Here is a 15424-nt window from a genome sequence, read left to right as displayed (position 1 = left end):
GAAAGAGGATATCAGTCAGCAACAAATAATATAATTGTTGTAATGCCAAGATTCTCACTACCTCCCACTGGTGGTCAGTTTGAGTTCTGTTTTCAATCGGTTTCTTGTTTCAGTTAATTATTCAGTATTGATCTTCACCTGCTTTGGTTAATCAGGCCTGCTTTGCTCCTTGTATAAATGTGACTGGTGTTCCTTAGTTTCTTCAGTCAGGTCTTTGTCTGATATTGTCTGACATTGTAACACTACCTTAGTGTATGTCTAGTAAGTCTATGAGTTATATTAAATCTTGTGTTTATCCTGCTGTGTTCCTGGTCTGTGCTCCTGTGCAGTGGCAGACTCAGGCTGTTTGAAGGGCAGGGGCAAAAAAATAAAAAGGGCACCTACTGCATGTCATGAGTCCCCACCAGCATGCAAAAAGCTGCGATGCATCATGTATGATGAAATAGTCTTTGTCCTTGATTAAGATTAACATTATGTTACTAGGCATCCAGGTTAAAAGTATAACCACACGTCTATGATAACCTACCAGGCCACAAGAGGCTCCGCCCCATCATACCTTCAGTCCCTAATAACTCCGTATACCCCTAATAGAACCCTCCGCTCTACAACCTCTGGTCAGCTGACGGTCCCCTCACTTCGGGAACCCGGCAGCCGCTCCTCCCGACCACGCCTCTTCTCCACCATCGCCCCACGGTGGTGGAACGACCTCCCTCATACAGTTAGGACTGCGGAATCTCTTACCATCTTCCGCAAGAAACTGAAAACCCACCTCTTCAGAGCCCACCTGTCCCCCAATGCGTAACCTCCCTTCCTTAAAAAGAAAAAAAAAACAAAACAACCTTGTCTTGTATCTATGTTTGTCAAACAATTCCAGGGGCGCAATACGAAGGGGTAAATTGACGCACAGTCTTATCGCGATGTCTGCTTATGAGATATTAGGAATCCGACCGATGCACTGATTGTAAGTCGCTTTGGCTAAAAGCGTCTGCCAAATGCTAAATTGTAAATTGTAAATTGTAAGTCTGCCAGTGCTCCTGTGCCGTGGCTCTCTCAGTTTTAAAAAAAAAAAAAAAAACCCTGGTTCCAGTCTCCTATCCAGTTTGTGACATGAGTTGATAGGACTGACCCCAGAACAGCAACTACCTGTAAAATTGGTAATTATATTATTATTGTGTAAAAATCTTGTTATATTTCTTTGTGTTGACTGTGCTTGTGTAATTTATGGTTTTCTCACACATTTGCATGTAGCAGTGCCTGTTTTGACGGTTTGTCTACCGGTCACTCATCTCCGTGATGACAAATCTAACTGATTTATGAGATTACCCCATATTTTCATTTAAGCTAAACTTTTTTTTACTTTGCACGAACATATCTTCATGTAAGTCTTCTATCTTATGACTTCTCAAAACATGGTGTATTTTTGGGGTGCTCTGAAAATTGAATGGTTCAATGCAGCTAAGCCAGGGGGCACTTTTATTCGCTAAATAAATTAGCCATTGTTTATTGTGCATTTAAAATTTTTTGTTAAATCTTAATACAAAACTAATGCAACCGATTATTCAAGGATAATTCCGCTTTGTTACTCAACAAACAGTAATAAAATATTTTCAGTGTAACACATTCACAGGACCTAAGCCCTGCCCTCTTACAGCCAAGTTCCTGTCCTCCCTCATGGCAGTCTTAAGACAACTGAGCACAGCAGTATGAAATATCAATTAAAAGTAAAGACTGGGGTTTTTTTTGCCTGTATTGATGCTTTTGTTTCAGAACAGTTCTCTACATTACAGCCTTTTAAACTTTTCTGTAATATCTTTTTCAAGTCTACTTTACTTTTTGGGCTGCATATGAAAATCCAGATTAAAAGTACATTTAACCGCACAAGTATTATGTGCTGTGTTCAGACCTCAGGTTGAAACTTCAGAATAATGCCAGTTCATGGTCTTTCACTTCTGTTGCTTTTTTCTCCAAGCACACGTGTTAAAGTAACAGAGATCGTACCATAATGCAGCTCATTATGTTTTAAGTACTTCTGCACTACACAATGTAATATGATGAAACATGCAGTTTTTTTTTTACAGCTTATATAATCATTATCTTCCCCATTTCACAGAAGCCTTTCACAGTTTGTTTGTTGCAAACACTTTTCTACTGAACAAACCATAGTGACAAGAATCTACAGAGGACGTTATAAGTGAATTCTCCTTCATTCTCCTACACTGCAGATGCAGAGTTCTCCGTAATGTTGGGGGCTGCGGTATCTGGCTTTAACTGAATTTTTAAAATTCTGTCTCTTGTTCATTATGAGTAATTAACAGCACGTGACTTGGCCTGTCCGCTTGGATATTACATCGTTTTGGGTTTTTTTATGTGTTGTAAATATTGCCTTGTCACTGGGAGAGAATTATTCTTCCCCCACAGTACCTTTCAGCTCTGTGTGCTCTTCTGTGTTGTTTGGCCTTTCACAATCCATTTCACTTTCATGCTTGTTGTAAAGCTCATTTCTGGATGAATCTGCATGGGTTGGAAAACCAATACAGTGACTCAGAATAAATGATTGTCTTTTTTTTTCACTCAGGAGTCTATGCACATATTCAAACTGATCCATATATAATCCAAGACATTTTCTGAGTTCTTTTTTTCCAACTGGAAAATAAAATTACTTCTGAGTCTAGGACTTACTGTATCTGTAAGAAGTTTATCATTTCATACTATAGTTGAGTGGTGAGATATTAGGACAGTAAGCCTATCAAACATCAGAAAATACGAAGAGTAAATCTATCTGTCTGAAAATGATACTGTTCTCAGTAATGTTGAGCAGGGAAATATGAACACCATCTAGCTGTATCATTGTGGGTATGTGAAAGATGAACTGTGCTGAATTCTTCGTTCTGCTAACCACAGCCCAATCATAAACAGATCATCCAAATATTCATTTAATTTCCTTCAAAAGTAAAGCGTGAAGTCCAGTGACTGCCTCGAAAAGAGATGCAGAAACCTGAGTGAACTCAGTCAAGAATCAATTTCGCTCAGTTTTTGGCCTCTTCTAAATGATGGGGGAAAATGGAGAGAAAAAGACATATAAGAAGATGTTTGATGGACTGAAGCTCCTCTGGATCTGTGAAGGTTCTAGTGACAGTAAACCATCTGGGTGAAAAAGAAGATGCTTTTCTGTACCGTACTTTGGGCTCCTAATATAAAAATAAAAGCCAGCCCTAACATATTACTTACCAAATTTAGACTTTCAAAATTTGTACCATATTACAGTAATCTCAGTTAAGGACTAGACAACAGTAAAAATACACACTGATTTTACCACAGCCAATCAAGGAAAAGCAGCAGAATAACATCCAAGATTAGAAAGGAAATAGAAATGTAAACATTGAGGTAGTGGTGTATTTTGTCCAGCAGGTGCCAGTATTTGAGTTGAGTGATGTTATTCATTACAAAATTCAGAGTAGAATTACTTAGTGTATATACTTTAAATATGTTTTCATTTCTACTGACTATATTCTTATCATTCATTTATATTTTATAAAAAAATTTTTATAAAAATTCAAATTGGATCATTTTGCAGTTTTATTTATCATAGTGTCTTTTTAGTGTTCGCGACTGAAGCTTATTGTCCTCGATGGAAAATGTGGCTTCTAGCAAAGAGTTATAAATAAATAGAAAACAGGACAGGCCTCAAGGTACAGCTTAACATCAACTTCCAAGACAAGCCACACCAATTCATTTTTTTTACCTGCTTGCAGCAAGGAGTTTCAAAGAATACAAGACGGCACATGATACAATTCAACACACTGAATAAATGAACTAAATACTCACATGAATTCAGGCTATAGAACACTGCATCATATTTCCCCGTTCCCAGTATTCAGTGAAAGACAAAGACAAGTAAGAACTGACATTATAGCTAGGGCTCCCCAGGAGCTTCTGCCTGAGAAGTTAGAGTCAGTGGATTTATACGTTTTTCACTGGATGTCTTGGCTAAATGTGATTCAGAAATGTGCCCCCTGTTCCCTGAGTATTGTCTTGACCAAGGGTTTTTTAACCGGGGGCTTGTGAACCCATAGGGGTTTGTGCGAATACTGTAGGGGGTTCGTGAGACTGTGATGGAAACATCAAGGTCAAATTAAATTCACTTTGTTCTAAAGGGGGTACACGAGGACAGTAATTTGGGTTGAAGGGCTCAGCCAGCAAAAAATGTTGAGGACTTCTGCTCTACATAAAGATAACTTTGACATTGCTGTGCTAAAATCTATATATAAAAAAACATGCAGTGTCAGACCCTTCTGAATATACAACACTGATTTTATTAGGTCTCTTTAGAAAATATACTACTTAACTCTCTTCATACTGTTTGAATAATATCTCTTAAATAGCAGATGATATTGTAACACTAAATACCTGCCCAGGACAGGGATCCGCTCCACAAAAACTTTCTCTAGTTTGCAATGCTGTTACTCATTACTGTCTATATCCTCAGACAGCAAAACTGTCATTATACATTCATACACACACACACACACACACACATACATATATAAAATATCCGCCAACCTGATTTGGAGAAAATCAAAATTCACATTGGATAAGAAACTCGTCAAAATGTATTTATTTAATGCTACATTACCAGGGCTTACATTCTGAGACATATCACTTCTGTGAGTGTGCTAATTCTTGACTGTTGGAACGACCTGCTGCATGTTTTTCCATCTGGTGACACGTCTCGGGTCACATAAATCTCTGTATCGGCCCAAGGTGCGGAAACGGAACATAAAACATCTGTTTCGCAGATGTCAGCCAAGGCAGAGAGATCCTAGTAGATATTGCGCCGATTTGCCAATCTGGGAGCATCCCCCCATCAAAATGCTTGATCATTTAAGGACGAAATAGTAAAAGTGGTGTTAGATTTATGTTAATGGAATGCTTCCACTTTATGGTACGTTTGCCCAACGCGACACAAATAGCCTACACTAAGATAGCGGTGATGATGCTTTACGGACGAATTTCCACCTTCATATCTTTCCTCTCGCCCCTCCCCTCCTCCCCTCCAGTATCCGCAAGAAATATTGGTATTGTAGTTCTGGTGTGGAGACGGATTCCCCTGAATTACTACGTCACTAAGCGCAGCGTCACAGGAATACACACTACAACACCCAGCAATCCGAGGAGAAGAAATGACATAAGACGATAAAATAAAGCCCACTGGCGGGTGTGTAGCCTATATTAGGCTACCTATCAAAACTAGTCCTGAGTGAAGGAGCGTCAAACTGAGAAGCTTGTAGTGCTTGATGGTCTCACTTCAACTTCACACTTACTCGTGGAATTATGAAACGTAATTATTGCAGACAGATTTAAATAGAGAAGTAGACAACGTCTACAAATTTCAGCCTCAGCCCGACCGGGTAGCACTGCTAAATTGGAATAATTAAAAGAATTTTTTTGACGAATTGCCAAAGGGAAACATAACTGCCACGGAAGAATCTGTAACCGTAGATATTTTCTTTCAATTCCTGTGCTTTAGTCTCTAGCGTTATCTTTAAAAATGCATCGCATTAAGCCCCTAGCAAATCGCTCATTGATTGCTGGAGCATTTGATCAGTACTCTGCGTCGGTGAAGACAAAGTCTCTCAAGACACCACCATGCCGGATAGGGACCGTCAGACACAAAACGGGATCGGTTGAGAAGTACGGTCTAAAACGGTTCAGCACAGCAGAAGCAACCGTAGCAGCGACTAGAGGACAGGAAAAGATGAGAGAAAAGACCCTTACGATGGAGACCCTCAACCCGCAGGTGAAAGCAGTGGAGTACGCTGTGAGAGGACCTATAGTGATCAAAGCCGGAGAAATTGAAAGATGCTTACAAGAGGTAAGTATTTTCCTCGGCAGTTTATGTAAATAAACAGCAAATCATTCATTCATTCATTCATTCATTCATTTATTCGCTTGTGTGTTTTATCACCTCTGAATATTTTCCTTGTATCCGGTTCAATTTGTTTCCTGTCTGTTTCCTTAGTTGTATAAAGCTATGATAGCTTCCTGGTATGATGGTTAACAGATGGGCTACAGTGATGTGTGTACATGTGTCGGCCGTTAATGGTTTCGAGATCTCCGTATTTTATTAAATGAATCTCTTTACATTACACTACACTGACATTATAAAGTAGCTTGAATGTGTGCTCTGTTTTAGTTTGGCTGAGCTCCTCTTTCGTTACATCTCGAGTATTGCATCATGCCATCCACGTCTCATCCCCGCAGTTGAACCTATGCGTGATGACGCTGGATCAGCATCGTCGATTTGAAATCACTTAAGACTTACTTACCGCTTTTAATGCATATATGGTTTCCACTACGAATTATGTTTTGCATCAGAACCAGTACATCTCATGGCGTACACACATTACCTGCACCTGTATTTTTTTTAGACTACTTACATTTGTTTCATGTTAAATATTCTTACATTTTATCTCCTTCACCGTCGGCATAATACCAGAGATACTGCCGCGCTGCACACGGCCTACGATCATTGTCCGTTTGTGTCGATATTTTAGGGCTGTATTTGACCATGATGCTTCCAATAGTCCTATCATCTTTTACAGTATAACCAATAATGACTAGTTCTTATAGTTCACACATACTATCGTATACATCCCCAGCCAGGAGTTTCACATCATTTCACAAACAAGAGGGCAGGACTTGGGCAGAAACTTTTTTTTTTTCTTCCCCATCATATCTAGCAGACATGTGCCCATAGAAATGCCCAGATGCTTGTTTAAACATGATATGCTTCACAGAACATGAATGGGTTTTCTTGGCATAGGAAGGAACTGAGGGCATGAACAGTGGACTCAATCCACAGGAAAGTAATTGCTTGTTCTCTGACCTACATTGAGCCTTAGACACTCTGGAGCTGAAGGCCTTCATACCCTGGTTTTGCTATGTGTCAAATTTGAATTCATCTATTCTCAGCAGTCCTTTCTTTAAAAATATGATTGTGTCACCTGAGCAGGCCTAAGCATGACTTGTGCAGTTTTGCTGCCTAAAGCTGAGGTCTAATTATAGTGTCACAACAGATTCAGTTCCTAAGACCTCTGACAAGGTCATGAATTCTCTCTTTCACACTGTCAGATGTTACACAGCTGTCTCAGGCTGTCATGCACTCATTGTTCTGATGTTAGTCCAATCTGCTGAGACAAATATGTGCTATCAACAGAGTGATATCAGTGAATGTCTGCCATGTTTACAACTGATGTGTCAATGGTGGAGGTAGAGAAGACTTATTGGATGTGCAGTGTGTTACACTTGATGCTGTCTCACACTGACTGCATCGAGTGTAGAGTGAAACAATGAAATGCCTTTGCTTTTATCTAACCGTTCATATAAGTCAAATACCTTTATATAGGATAACTCAGAGCCGCAGAACAGATGTCCTTTTTTTCCCGCTGAACCAAATGCTAACAGTGTTTCCAAAGTGTGTGCCGATGCATTTTTCTAAAGAACATTTGAGGTTGCTTATTACTGATAACCTCACTCTCTCTGCTCCTACAGGGGGAGAAGAAGCCCTTCACAGAGGTCATCAAGGCTAACATTGGGGATGCGCACGCCATGGGACAACAGCCAATCACGTTCCTTCGACAGGTGAGGGTGGCCATGACCCTAAAAATGCAGGACACGACCTTGCTTAAAGTGAAATTTGAGTCTCCCAGTCCTCTGTGCATGTCCTTAACTGCAGCACGAGAACTCATCACAGGCAGGGACGCCATTTCATTTACCATCTATGAAATTATCCTGGAAAAGCTCCTTTATCGAGCCACGAGACAGACTATTTTTGACCACCGGGGCTCACCGGTTCTGCCCACAGGTCTTTGGCTTTGCCATCAGTGTGGACAGATGATCTGTGGATCAGACTGCGTTATAAACCCAACACACTTCATCTGAAATCTTACATTTACATTTTACATTTATTCATGTAGAATATGCTTTTATTTACATTTATACATTTAGCAGATGACCTCCAAGTGAGGCAGAATACAAACCATGCATCTAGTAATTAAGGAGCTGTCTGTTGCATAAGTGCGACTTCTAAGTCCACCGTTAGACCAGAATCAGGTGCAAGAAGAGTTAATGGGGGGGGGGAGTAAGAGAGTGAACTACAGACAGATACAGTTGGGTCTATAGCCCCATAATCTAAAGCGATTGCACACCTTCTGACATAAAGTATCTCAAAAACAAGTGCAAGGACGGTTCACAGGTCTATCATTTGAACTTGACCCAGCCCACACCATAGGTGTCAATCATTGCTAATGTCTTTGAAACAGAACCTACAACAAAAATTAGGTTGATTGGAAACAGCGATCCGTACTGTGGAGATGCTGTTGAGTTATGTGAGACGTGCCCGCCAGTCATGCTAACTCTGAAATTTCAGCCTGGACCATGGGATGGAATTATCTTTTGTTGGTCAACAGCTCGTTCAGAGGGCAGTTCAAATTCCTGTGGAGGAAGCCCTATTATGATTGGGCCTGTGTGGTCAGAGTTGCCATGGGGACGGGCACAGTTCCAGAGTGGATCTGGTTGTACAGTGCCAGCCGAAACAAAAGACCTCGACGGAATAAGCATGTTCTCTGTCCCCTCACGCTGCGACGGGCATGTGACGGAGGAAAAAATGTGGCACGGATGCCAAACATGGATATGCACGCGAATAAGGACGTTTTAACGTCCTCCGACTACAGTCATCTGATTCTTAAAGCTCGCCAAGCAGCTGTCCTCTACGCGTGTGGGTCAACTGTTGTCAGAGGCAGAGTCATGCCTGTTAAAGGTGTTACGTTTTGTGCCTCTTCAGATTTAAGAGTGGCATGACTGGGTGGAAAATTTTGGAGAGTTGCGTAACTCTGGCATCGACTCTCTGTCAAGTTTTAATATGTTCATTCAAGTAATTATTTTGGCATTATGAAAGCTGATTCATAACGTCCCACCTCAAAACACACACACACACACATGCACACACACTTAACAGACTGAAGATAAACATTATAACCCAGAGTATTATAACCCAGGCTGCATGAGTAATATGCCGACGCAGCGAGATGATCAAGAAGGTAATGAAGTGTAAACTTAACAGGAGCTTTCATTGGAACTTCTTTTGTGTATGTTTAATAGCTTTTTAAAGAATCAGCTTGCAATGTTTAGATTAGTCTGAATCTTTGTATCGTGCACAAAAAGTGTGTGATGACGATGAAGGGAACCCATCAGATTCCTCATTGAATTGTCTCGAAACCAATCATCCATAATTATGTTTAATGGTTAAAACCAGTTCTGGCAAGTCAAATGCACAGGCCAAATTCCGTTAAGTTGATATGCTGCCTGTAGTAACTTGGGACCAAATAAACATGTCTTTATATCTCTGGAGGGGTCTAATGTAACAGCTGTGCTTGTTTTTCTTGGTGTTTAGGTGGTGGCTCTCTGCACATTCCCTGAGCTGATGGAAAGTCCTGCTTTCCCAGATGATGCCAAGCAAAGAGCACACCGAATCCTACAGGGCTGCGGGGGATTCAGCCTCGGTGTGTATGAGTGTGTGTGTGTGTGTTTCCTGCAGCAGGATGATACATGTGCCAGGGCTGATGTGTTGACCACTTTTTAAGTCTAATACAAAAAACAAAACCAAAAAAAAAAAAACGCCTTCCTCTAAAACAGAACATAGCTGTAAAACGCCAAACGAATTTGAAAAGGTTAACTGTTTCTAAAATGCGATGGTTTGGGTTGAATTGTCTTTATCAACACCCCCTCTCCCCCCCACTCAGGGGTAGACATAAACAATAGACACAACAGAGAGACTAGAACAAAGCACATGTATTTTTCCACTTAAGTGCATGACCAAAAGTTGCGCAACTTTCAAGAATCAGCCATGAGAGGTTAGCACCAAAAAACCCCCCCATCGAGCATTTTTAAACAGAGCTCTTATTTTCTATGGATTTCTACAGAAATCTGAATTCTGTTTTTTTTTTTTTTTTTTTTTTTTTACGTATTTTTCCTTTCACTTGACCATCATGAAGAAATAACAGAATCATCAGTCTTTCACTTCAAGTGCGTGTTTTCAGGAAGCCGAAGAACAATTTAAACAAAGTTGAAGAACAGTTTGACTGGGTCGTGTAGACTTTCATTGCTAAGCGTTTTCCTAGTGCTGACAAAGGGATGTGTGTTTCAGGGTCCTATAGTGCGAGCCAAGGGGTGGAGTGTATCCGACGGGATGTCGCTGCATACGTTGAGCAAAGGGACCAAGGCGTGCCTGCCAACTGGGACGACATTTATCTCACCACTGGTGCCAGTGATGGCATTGCTGTGAGTGAAGTTATGCAGAAAAATGACAACATGGAGTTGTTATAGCTCTAGAAACCCTGCAAAATAATGCAAACAGGACCTTTTTTTTATTATTCATTCGTTATTTAATTTAATCTAGTCTCACTGAGGAGAAAAATCAGTTTCAGAGAGGATCTGACAGAGAAACAGCATGTTATAGTTTGAATATTATACTATCTCCTATTAAATTTTAATGTTGAGTGTGTGGATTGTAGTTGAGCTATCTTGTAGGTATGCTATAACTTTTCCTCCAATCCCTCACCTAGATGTTAGTCAGTGAACACTTTCAGTTACACAAAGGAAGGTGTTTATGACTTGTTTTTTTCCATCATAATGCAATGGTCAACAACATTGAATTGGAGACATGAATAAATCAGTATCTTATGACGTGCAACCTAACTCCCTGACCCAAATTCGTTTACTGTCCAGAGCGTTCTCCGGTTGCTGGTGTCAGGTCACGGGTCTTCTCGAACAGGGGTCATGATCCCCATTCCTCAGTACCCCCTCTATTCGGCTGCGATCGCTGAGATGGGTGCCGTGCAGGTCAACTACTACCTGGACGAAGACAACTGCTGGGCCTTAGACATCGCTGAGCTCCACAGAGCCTATCAGAAAGCCAAAGAGCACTGCCAACCCAGAGTCATCTGCATTATCAACCCCGGCAACCCTACTGGTACGAGTTTCTGCTTCTCAATTCAAGCTTCTTCTCTATCTTTGGGGGGGGGGGAACAAAATTACCATTTGTCTTTCATAAGTGCTGCGTCAATGTTTGCATTTCAGGGTATGATATTATGAACTAAAGAAAGTTTCGATGTGCAAAGAGGTGTCATATTTTAGTCGAACGGGACTCTTTGTTCAGTAAACCCTGAAACCCTAAGATAAATGCAGGCTCGGTTCTTTAGGATGTAGTCAATGTTTTGGGATGCGATTTAGCAGGTTTTGAAGAACACGATTCATGTTCATCGTTATGCATAGCTTTGTGTTGGACAGTTACATAAGTAGAGGCAACTCGTGCGTCTTTGGTTATTTATAAATCTGGATGTTCAGTGCCAGGGGAGAGCTGAGGTTCAGGCTTAAACAGCTGACATCATGGTAAAGGAATACTATGCCAGTGTAACTGCATCTGAAGAGGGATTCGGAACCCAGCCTGAGGGATTACAGTCCTTTTCTCTCTGTCTCTCTCCAGGAGAGTCTCTGTCCGTAGCATTGCTTTTGCGGTGAAGGACCTTCCTGAAGTGATTTTAGTGTTGAATGTGAAAACTCTTTTTTTTTTTTTTTTTTCCCCCCCACACTCTGTCTGTCTTTCTTTCCCTTTTCCCCACCTCCACTTCTCTTCCCATGTCCTTCCTTTTCTCTGTATTACCCTGCTGAGCAGGCCAGGTCCAGAGTAAGAAATGCATTGAGGAAGTCCTGCACTTTGCTTATGAAGAGAATCTCTTTGTCATGTCTGATGAGGTAAATGTGATTTTTGTTGATGTTGGTCAGCTTGAGTAAGTAGCTAAACCACAGGAATGAAACTTATGCAAGAGAAATGTATAAACATCTTCTCACCATTCCTTTTAATTATTGTTTAAGACCACTAACCGTCAGATCAGTAATGTGATCTGTCACGAATGAGTTGTGCCTACATTTGCCTAAAATCCCATTTAATCCCTCTTGACTGTGTTTATGTCAGAAGTGTCAATTTCACGTTCTCTGAGTCACCTGACCTCTAAGGATGACCATATTTGTCACGTCCTTTGCCCTCATCACGAGCAGGTTTATCAGGACAATGTGTATGCTCCAGACTGTCAGTTCCACTCCTTCAAGAAGGTTCTGTATGAAATGGGCCCAGAATACTTCAACAGTGTTGAGCTGGCCTCCTTCCACTCCACCTCCAAAGGGTACACCGGAGAGTGAGTATCCCTGACCTAGGGCCTGTTTTGTGGTTCAGCATGTCCCTGAAACCTCAGCTAGCTCACTGACCCTTGGTTTCATATTATAGACCTGGGAATTCTGACATGTGAGGTCACTTACCTAAGTGATCTCACGTGACAGAACTTCTCACCTCTTGCACTGCACTGGTGTTTAGTGAAAATGAGCCTGGGTCCATCTTGTGAGATGTTTACAGCACAAATGGGGCTAAACTTACTATGAGTATTAAGTTTTGTTGTTGTTGTTGTCGTTGTGGACATGAGGTTTTATGTGGTGAGCAAATTCTTGTGTAACTCTGCACTTATCATATTCACATATTAAGTGAACAGTTAGGTTCCTCTTTGGAATTACAGAATGTTGACTGTAGTAAAAATCTTTCGGAACTGATTTTATTAGTGGTGTTTGTTGATTGTGATGGAACTCGGAAGGGGAGATGTTTGGATCAGGGTTACGACTTTCTCCCACCACGCTGACACTTCTCTGGTCTGCAGGTGTGGCTTCAGAGGGGGCTACATGGAAGTAATTAACCTGGATCCAGAAGTAAAGGCCCAGCTTGTGAAACTGCTGTCCGTCAGGCTGTGTCCCCCAGTGTCTGGCCAAGCTGCCATGGATGTCATAGTTAATCCTCCCCTGCCAACAGAGCCTTCCTTCAACCAGTTCCAAAAGGTTGGTTTCATCTAGGATGGTTTTTCGATCATGGATTTTAATAAAGATGCTCAAGTTATTTTAAAGGGCCAGCGGAAAGCATTCCAAAGCTAAGCAGAGAAAGAGTTCATCTAACCAATTCACTGATGAATTTATTTGTGAGATACATTTTGCTGTGTTCACATCAAAGCGTCAGCTTTGACTTGGTGTTTTTCCATATAACCTGTTAATCCATATGTGATCTGTTTACAGGAGAAGGCTGCAGTGCTGGGGGCTTTGGCAGAAAAGGCCAAGATGACTGAGCAGATTCTGAATTGTGTCCCTGGTATCAAGTGTAACCCAGTTCAGGGTGCCATGTATGCCTTTCCCCAGATATTCATCCCCCCCAGAGCTGTGGAGGAGGCCAAGGTTAGTCTGACCCTTTTAGCTGTGAGACACTCCTATCTTATATCCAGCAGTTAACAAGAAACTATTTTTTACTCACCATTTATCTATTCAGTGATTAGCAACCTGTTCTTTTTGAGACGCTAAGCCAATTCGTGACTGTTCAACAGCAATGTTTCTCAGTTCTAGTCCTGTCAACCCATTAAAGTGCACATTTTGCTTAATGCCTGCTGCCAGAAAACGTTGTCCAGGAAGCCAAGGGCTCATAATCAGAGGATGAGTTGAATCAAACGTGATAATGCTATGCTAGCGCAAAACTGGGTTTCTTTTGCCACTAGAATCTCCATCTATGTCAGATAGTTCAGAGCTTTTTACACCATTGCAGAAATGCTGGTTCGGATGGGATCTTTTTATGCTGAGTATTATAAATCCGCACTGTCTGCACATTGTCTTCTAATCTTTGTTCTGAACCACTTGGCCCAGTAAAGCAGGTTTCACGACTCATGACACATTTCAGTTTGAACTGATCGGTTCCCTATTCAAATGCTTATGCAAATAGCTGTGTGTGGCAACAGGGAAAAATAGCACAGATAGCACAATCTCCTCAAAGGCGGCAGAGTATTTACAATCTCTGACCTCCAGTTTTTTGTTTTAGCGACTACGGGGACAGGCTCTGATCATGCAGTTCAAGAAATACAAATCCAAAAACAACTCCCTTGCTTACTTTTATGGCAGGTCATAATTTCACCACACGAGGGATAACCATGACAATTTATTTTCCCGAAACACCATAAATATTCCATATTAAATGGATTTAAAAACATACGGGAGTTAAACGAGAGATTTAAGAGTTAAGCACACATTGCCACTTAAATAAGTAATTTATGAATGCGGCTACCGTCTTGACGGAAATATCTCCGAGAAGGTTCTAGAACATGGTAGTAAGTGCATTGGATGGGTTGCATATGTTGGAGGTTTGCCTCAAGAGTTATTTGGAATCCTTTAATGAGACTAACAGAAGTAATATTATGATCTACTACCAGGCTTTGGGAATGCAGCCAGACATGCTCTACTGCCTGAGGCTTCTGGAAGAAACTGGCATTTGTGTCGTCCCTGGCAGTGGATTTGGGCAGAGGGAGGGGACTTACCATTTCAGGTAATCTTCCTTTTCATACCGAATGCAAGGAAAGAGACTTGACTTTGTGTAAACCTACCCATCAGTACGTGTCAGTAAGTAATGTTTGTACGAATACAGACTTTAACTAAATCTTTTTTTTTAAATGGTGCATATGCTGAGCTGAAACAGTGACGGTGTTTCATTGAATTGGTTAATATGTGAGCCAAGATAATTCATCAAGCTGAAAACTTTAACTCATCAACCCTCGCAGACACTCAAAGACACCATTTATAACCTGTTGACCGTCTAGCGGCTATGCTGAGTTGTAGCAGTGTGAACGTGTGATTTCAAAGATGTGTTACAGAAAGGAGACTTGCAGGATTATGTGAAAAGTAAATCTTGGTCCTGCTTGATGGTCAAAAAACTGAACCACTTACATCCAAGCAAATCTCCAAGTCCTTCAACCTCGGACAGCTCTATTGAAACCATAGCTCACTAGTCATCGTCTTCTTGTGTATGTGTGTGTGTGTGTGTGTGTGTGTGTGTGTCTGTGTGTGTTTTAGAATGACCATCCTGCCATCCACAGAGAAGCTGAAGGTGCTTTTGGACAAAGTCAGAGACTTTCACGTCAGGTTTCTGAAGGAATACTCAGCCCTGGATGAGCCCTCGAGATGAATGCTACACACTTTGCCAAGGGTCACAGAGCCTAATTAGACTCCAGCTCATAAATTACCTAATACACTAACTGTTGATTAAGGCTTTTTTTTTAAATGTTAGTGTTGAGTAAATAGTTACATTCTATCCTCCTTTTAAAGGTGAATGAAATTAAAGGGATTGTTCGCATGACAACTGGTTTCAAGACAGGAATTCTTGTTTGAGAGAATCTTATGCCTTTGCACACAAGAGGGAAAGTCTGGTTCAGCTATTTCATTTGTAGAACACTAAAGCATGGATACCATAAGGCTGCTTTCAGAGGATAGTCGAGAAAACAGAACGCACGCGCACACT

General features: G+C 41.1%; 1 protein-coding gene across 1 annotated transcript; it reads left to right on the top strand.

Annotated features, from left to right (window-relative positions):
• Positions 1-5548: 5548 nt before the first annotated feature.
• Positions 5549-15091, top strand: gpt2 (glutamic pyruvate transaminase (alanine aminotransferase) 2). The gene is made up of 11 exons (XM_030794153.1): positions 5549-5872; positions 7552-7641; positions 9452-9560; positions 10205-10338; positions 10786-11029; positions 11732-11811; positions 12115-12251; positions 12762-12936; positions 13168-13323; positions 14343-14455; positions 14980-15091. The coding sequence occupies exons 1-11, from the start codon at positions 5549-5551 to the stop codon at positions 15089-15091; spliced, it is 1674 nt and encodes a 557-aa protein (XP_030650013.1).
• The last annotated feature ends 333 nt before the right edge of the window (positions 15092-15424 follow it).

Source organism: Chanos chanos, chromosome 2 (genome assembly GCF_902362185.1).
Source record: "Chanos chanos chromosome 2, fChaCha1.1, whole genome shotgun sequence".
NCBI lineage: Eukaryota > Metazoa > Chordata > Actinopteri > Gonorynchiformes > Chanidae > Chanos > Chanos chanos.
The sequence above is the reverse complement of the archived record's forward strand: the minus strand, read 5'-3'. Positions and strand labels throughout refer to the sequence as shown.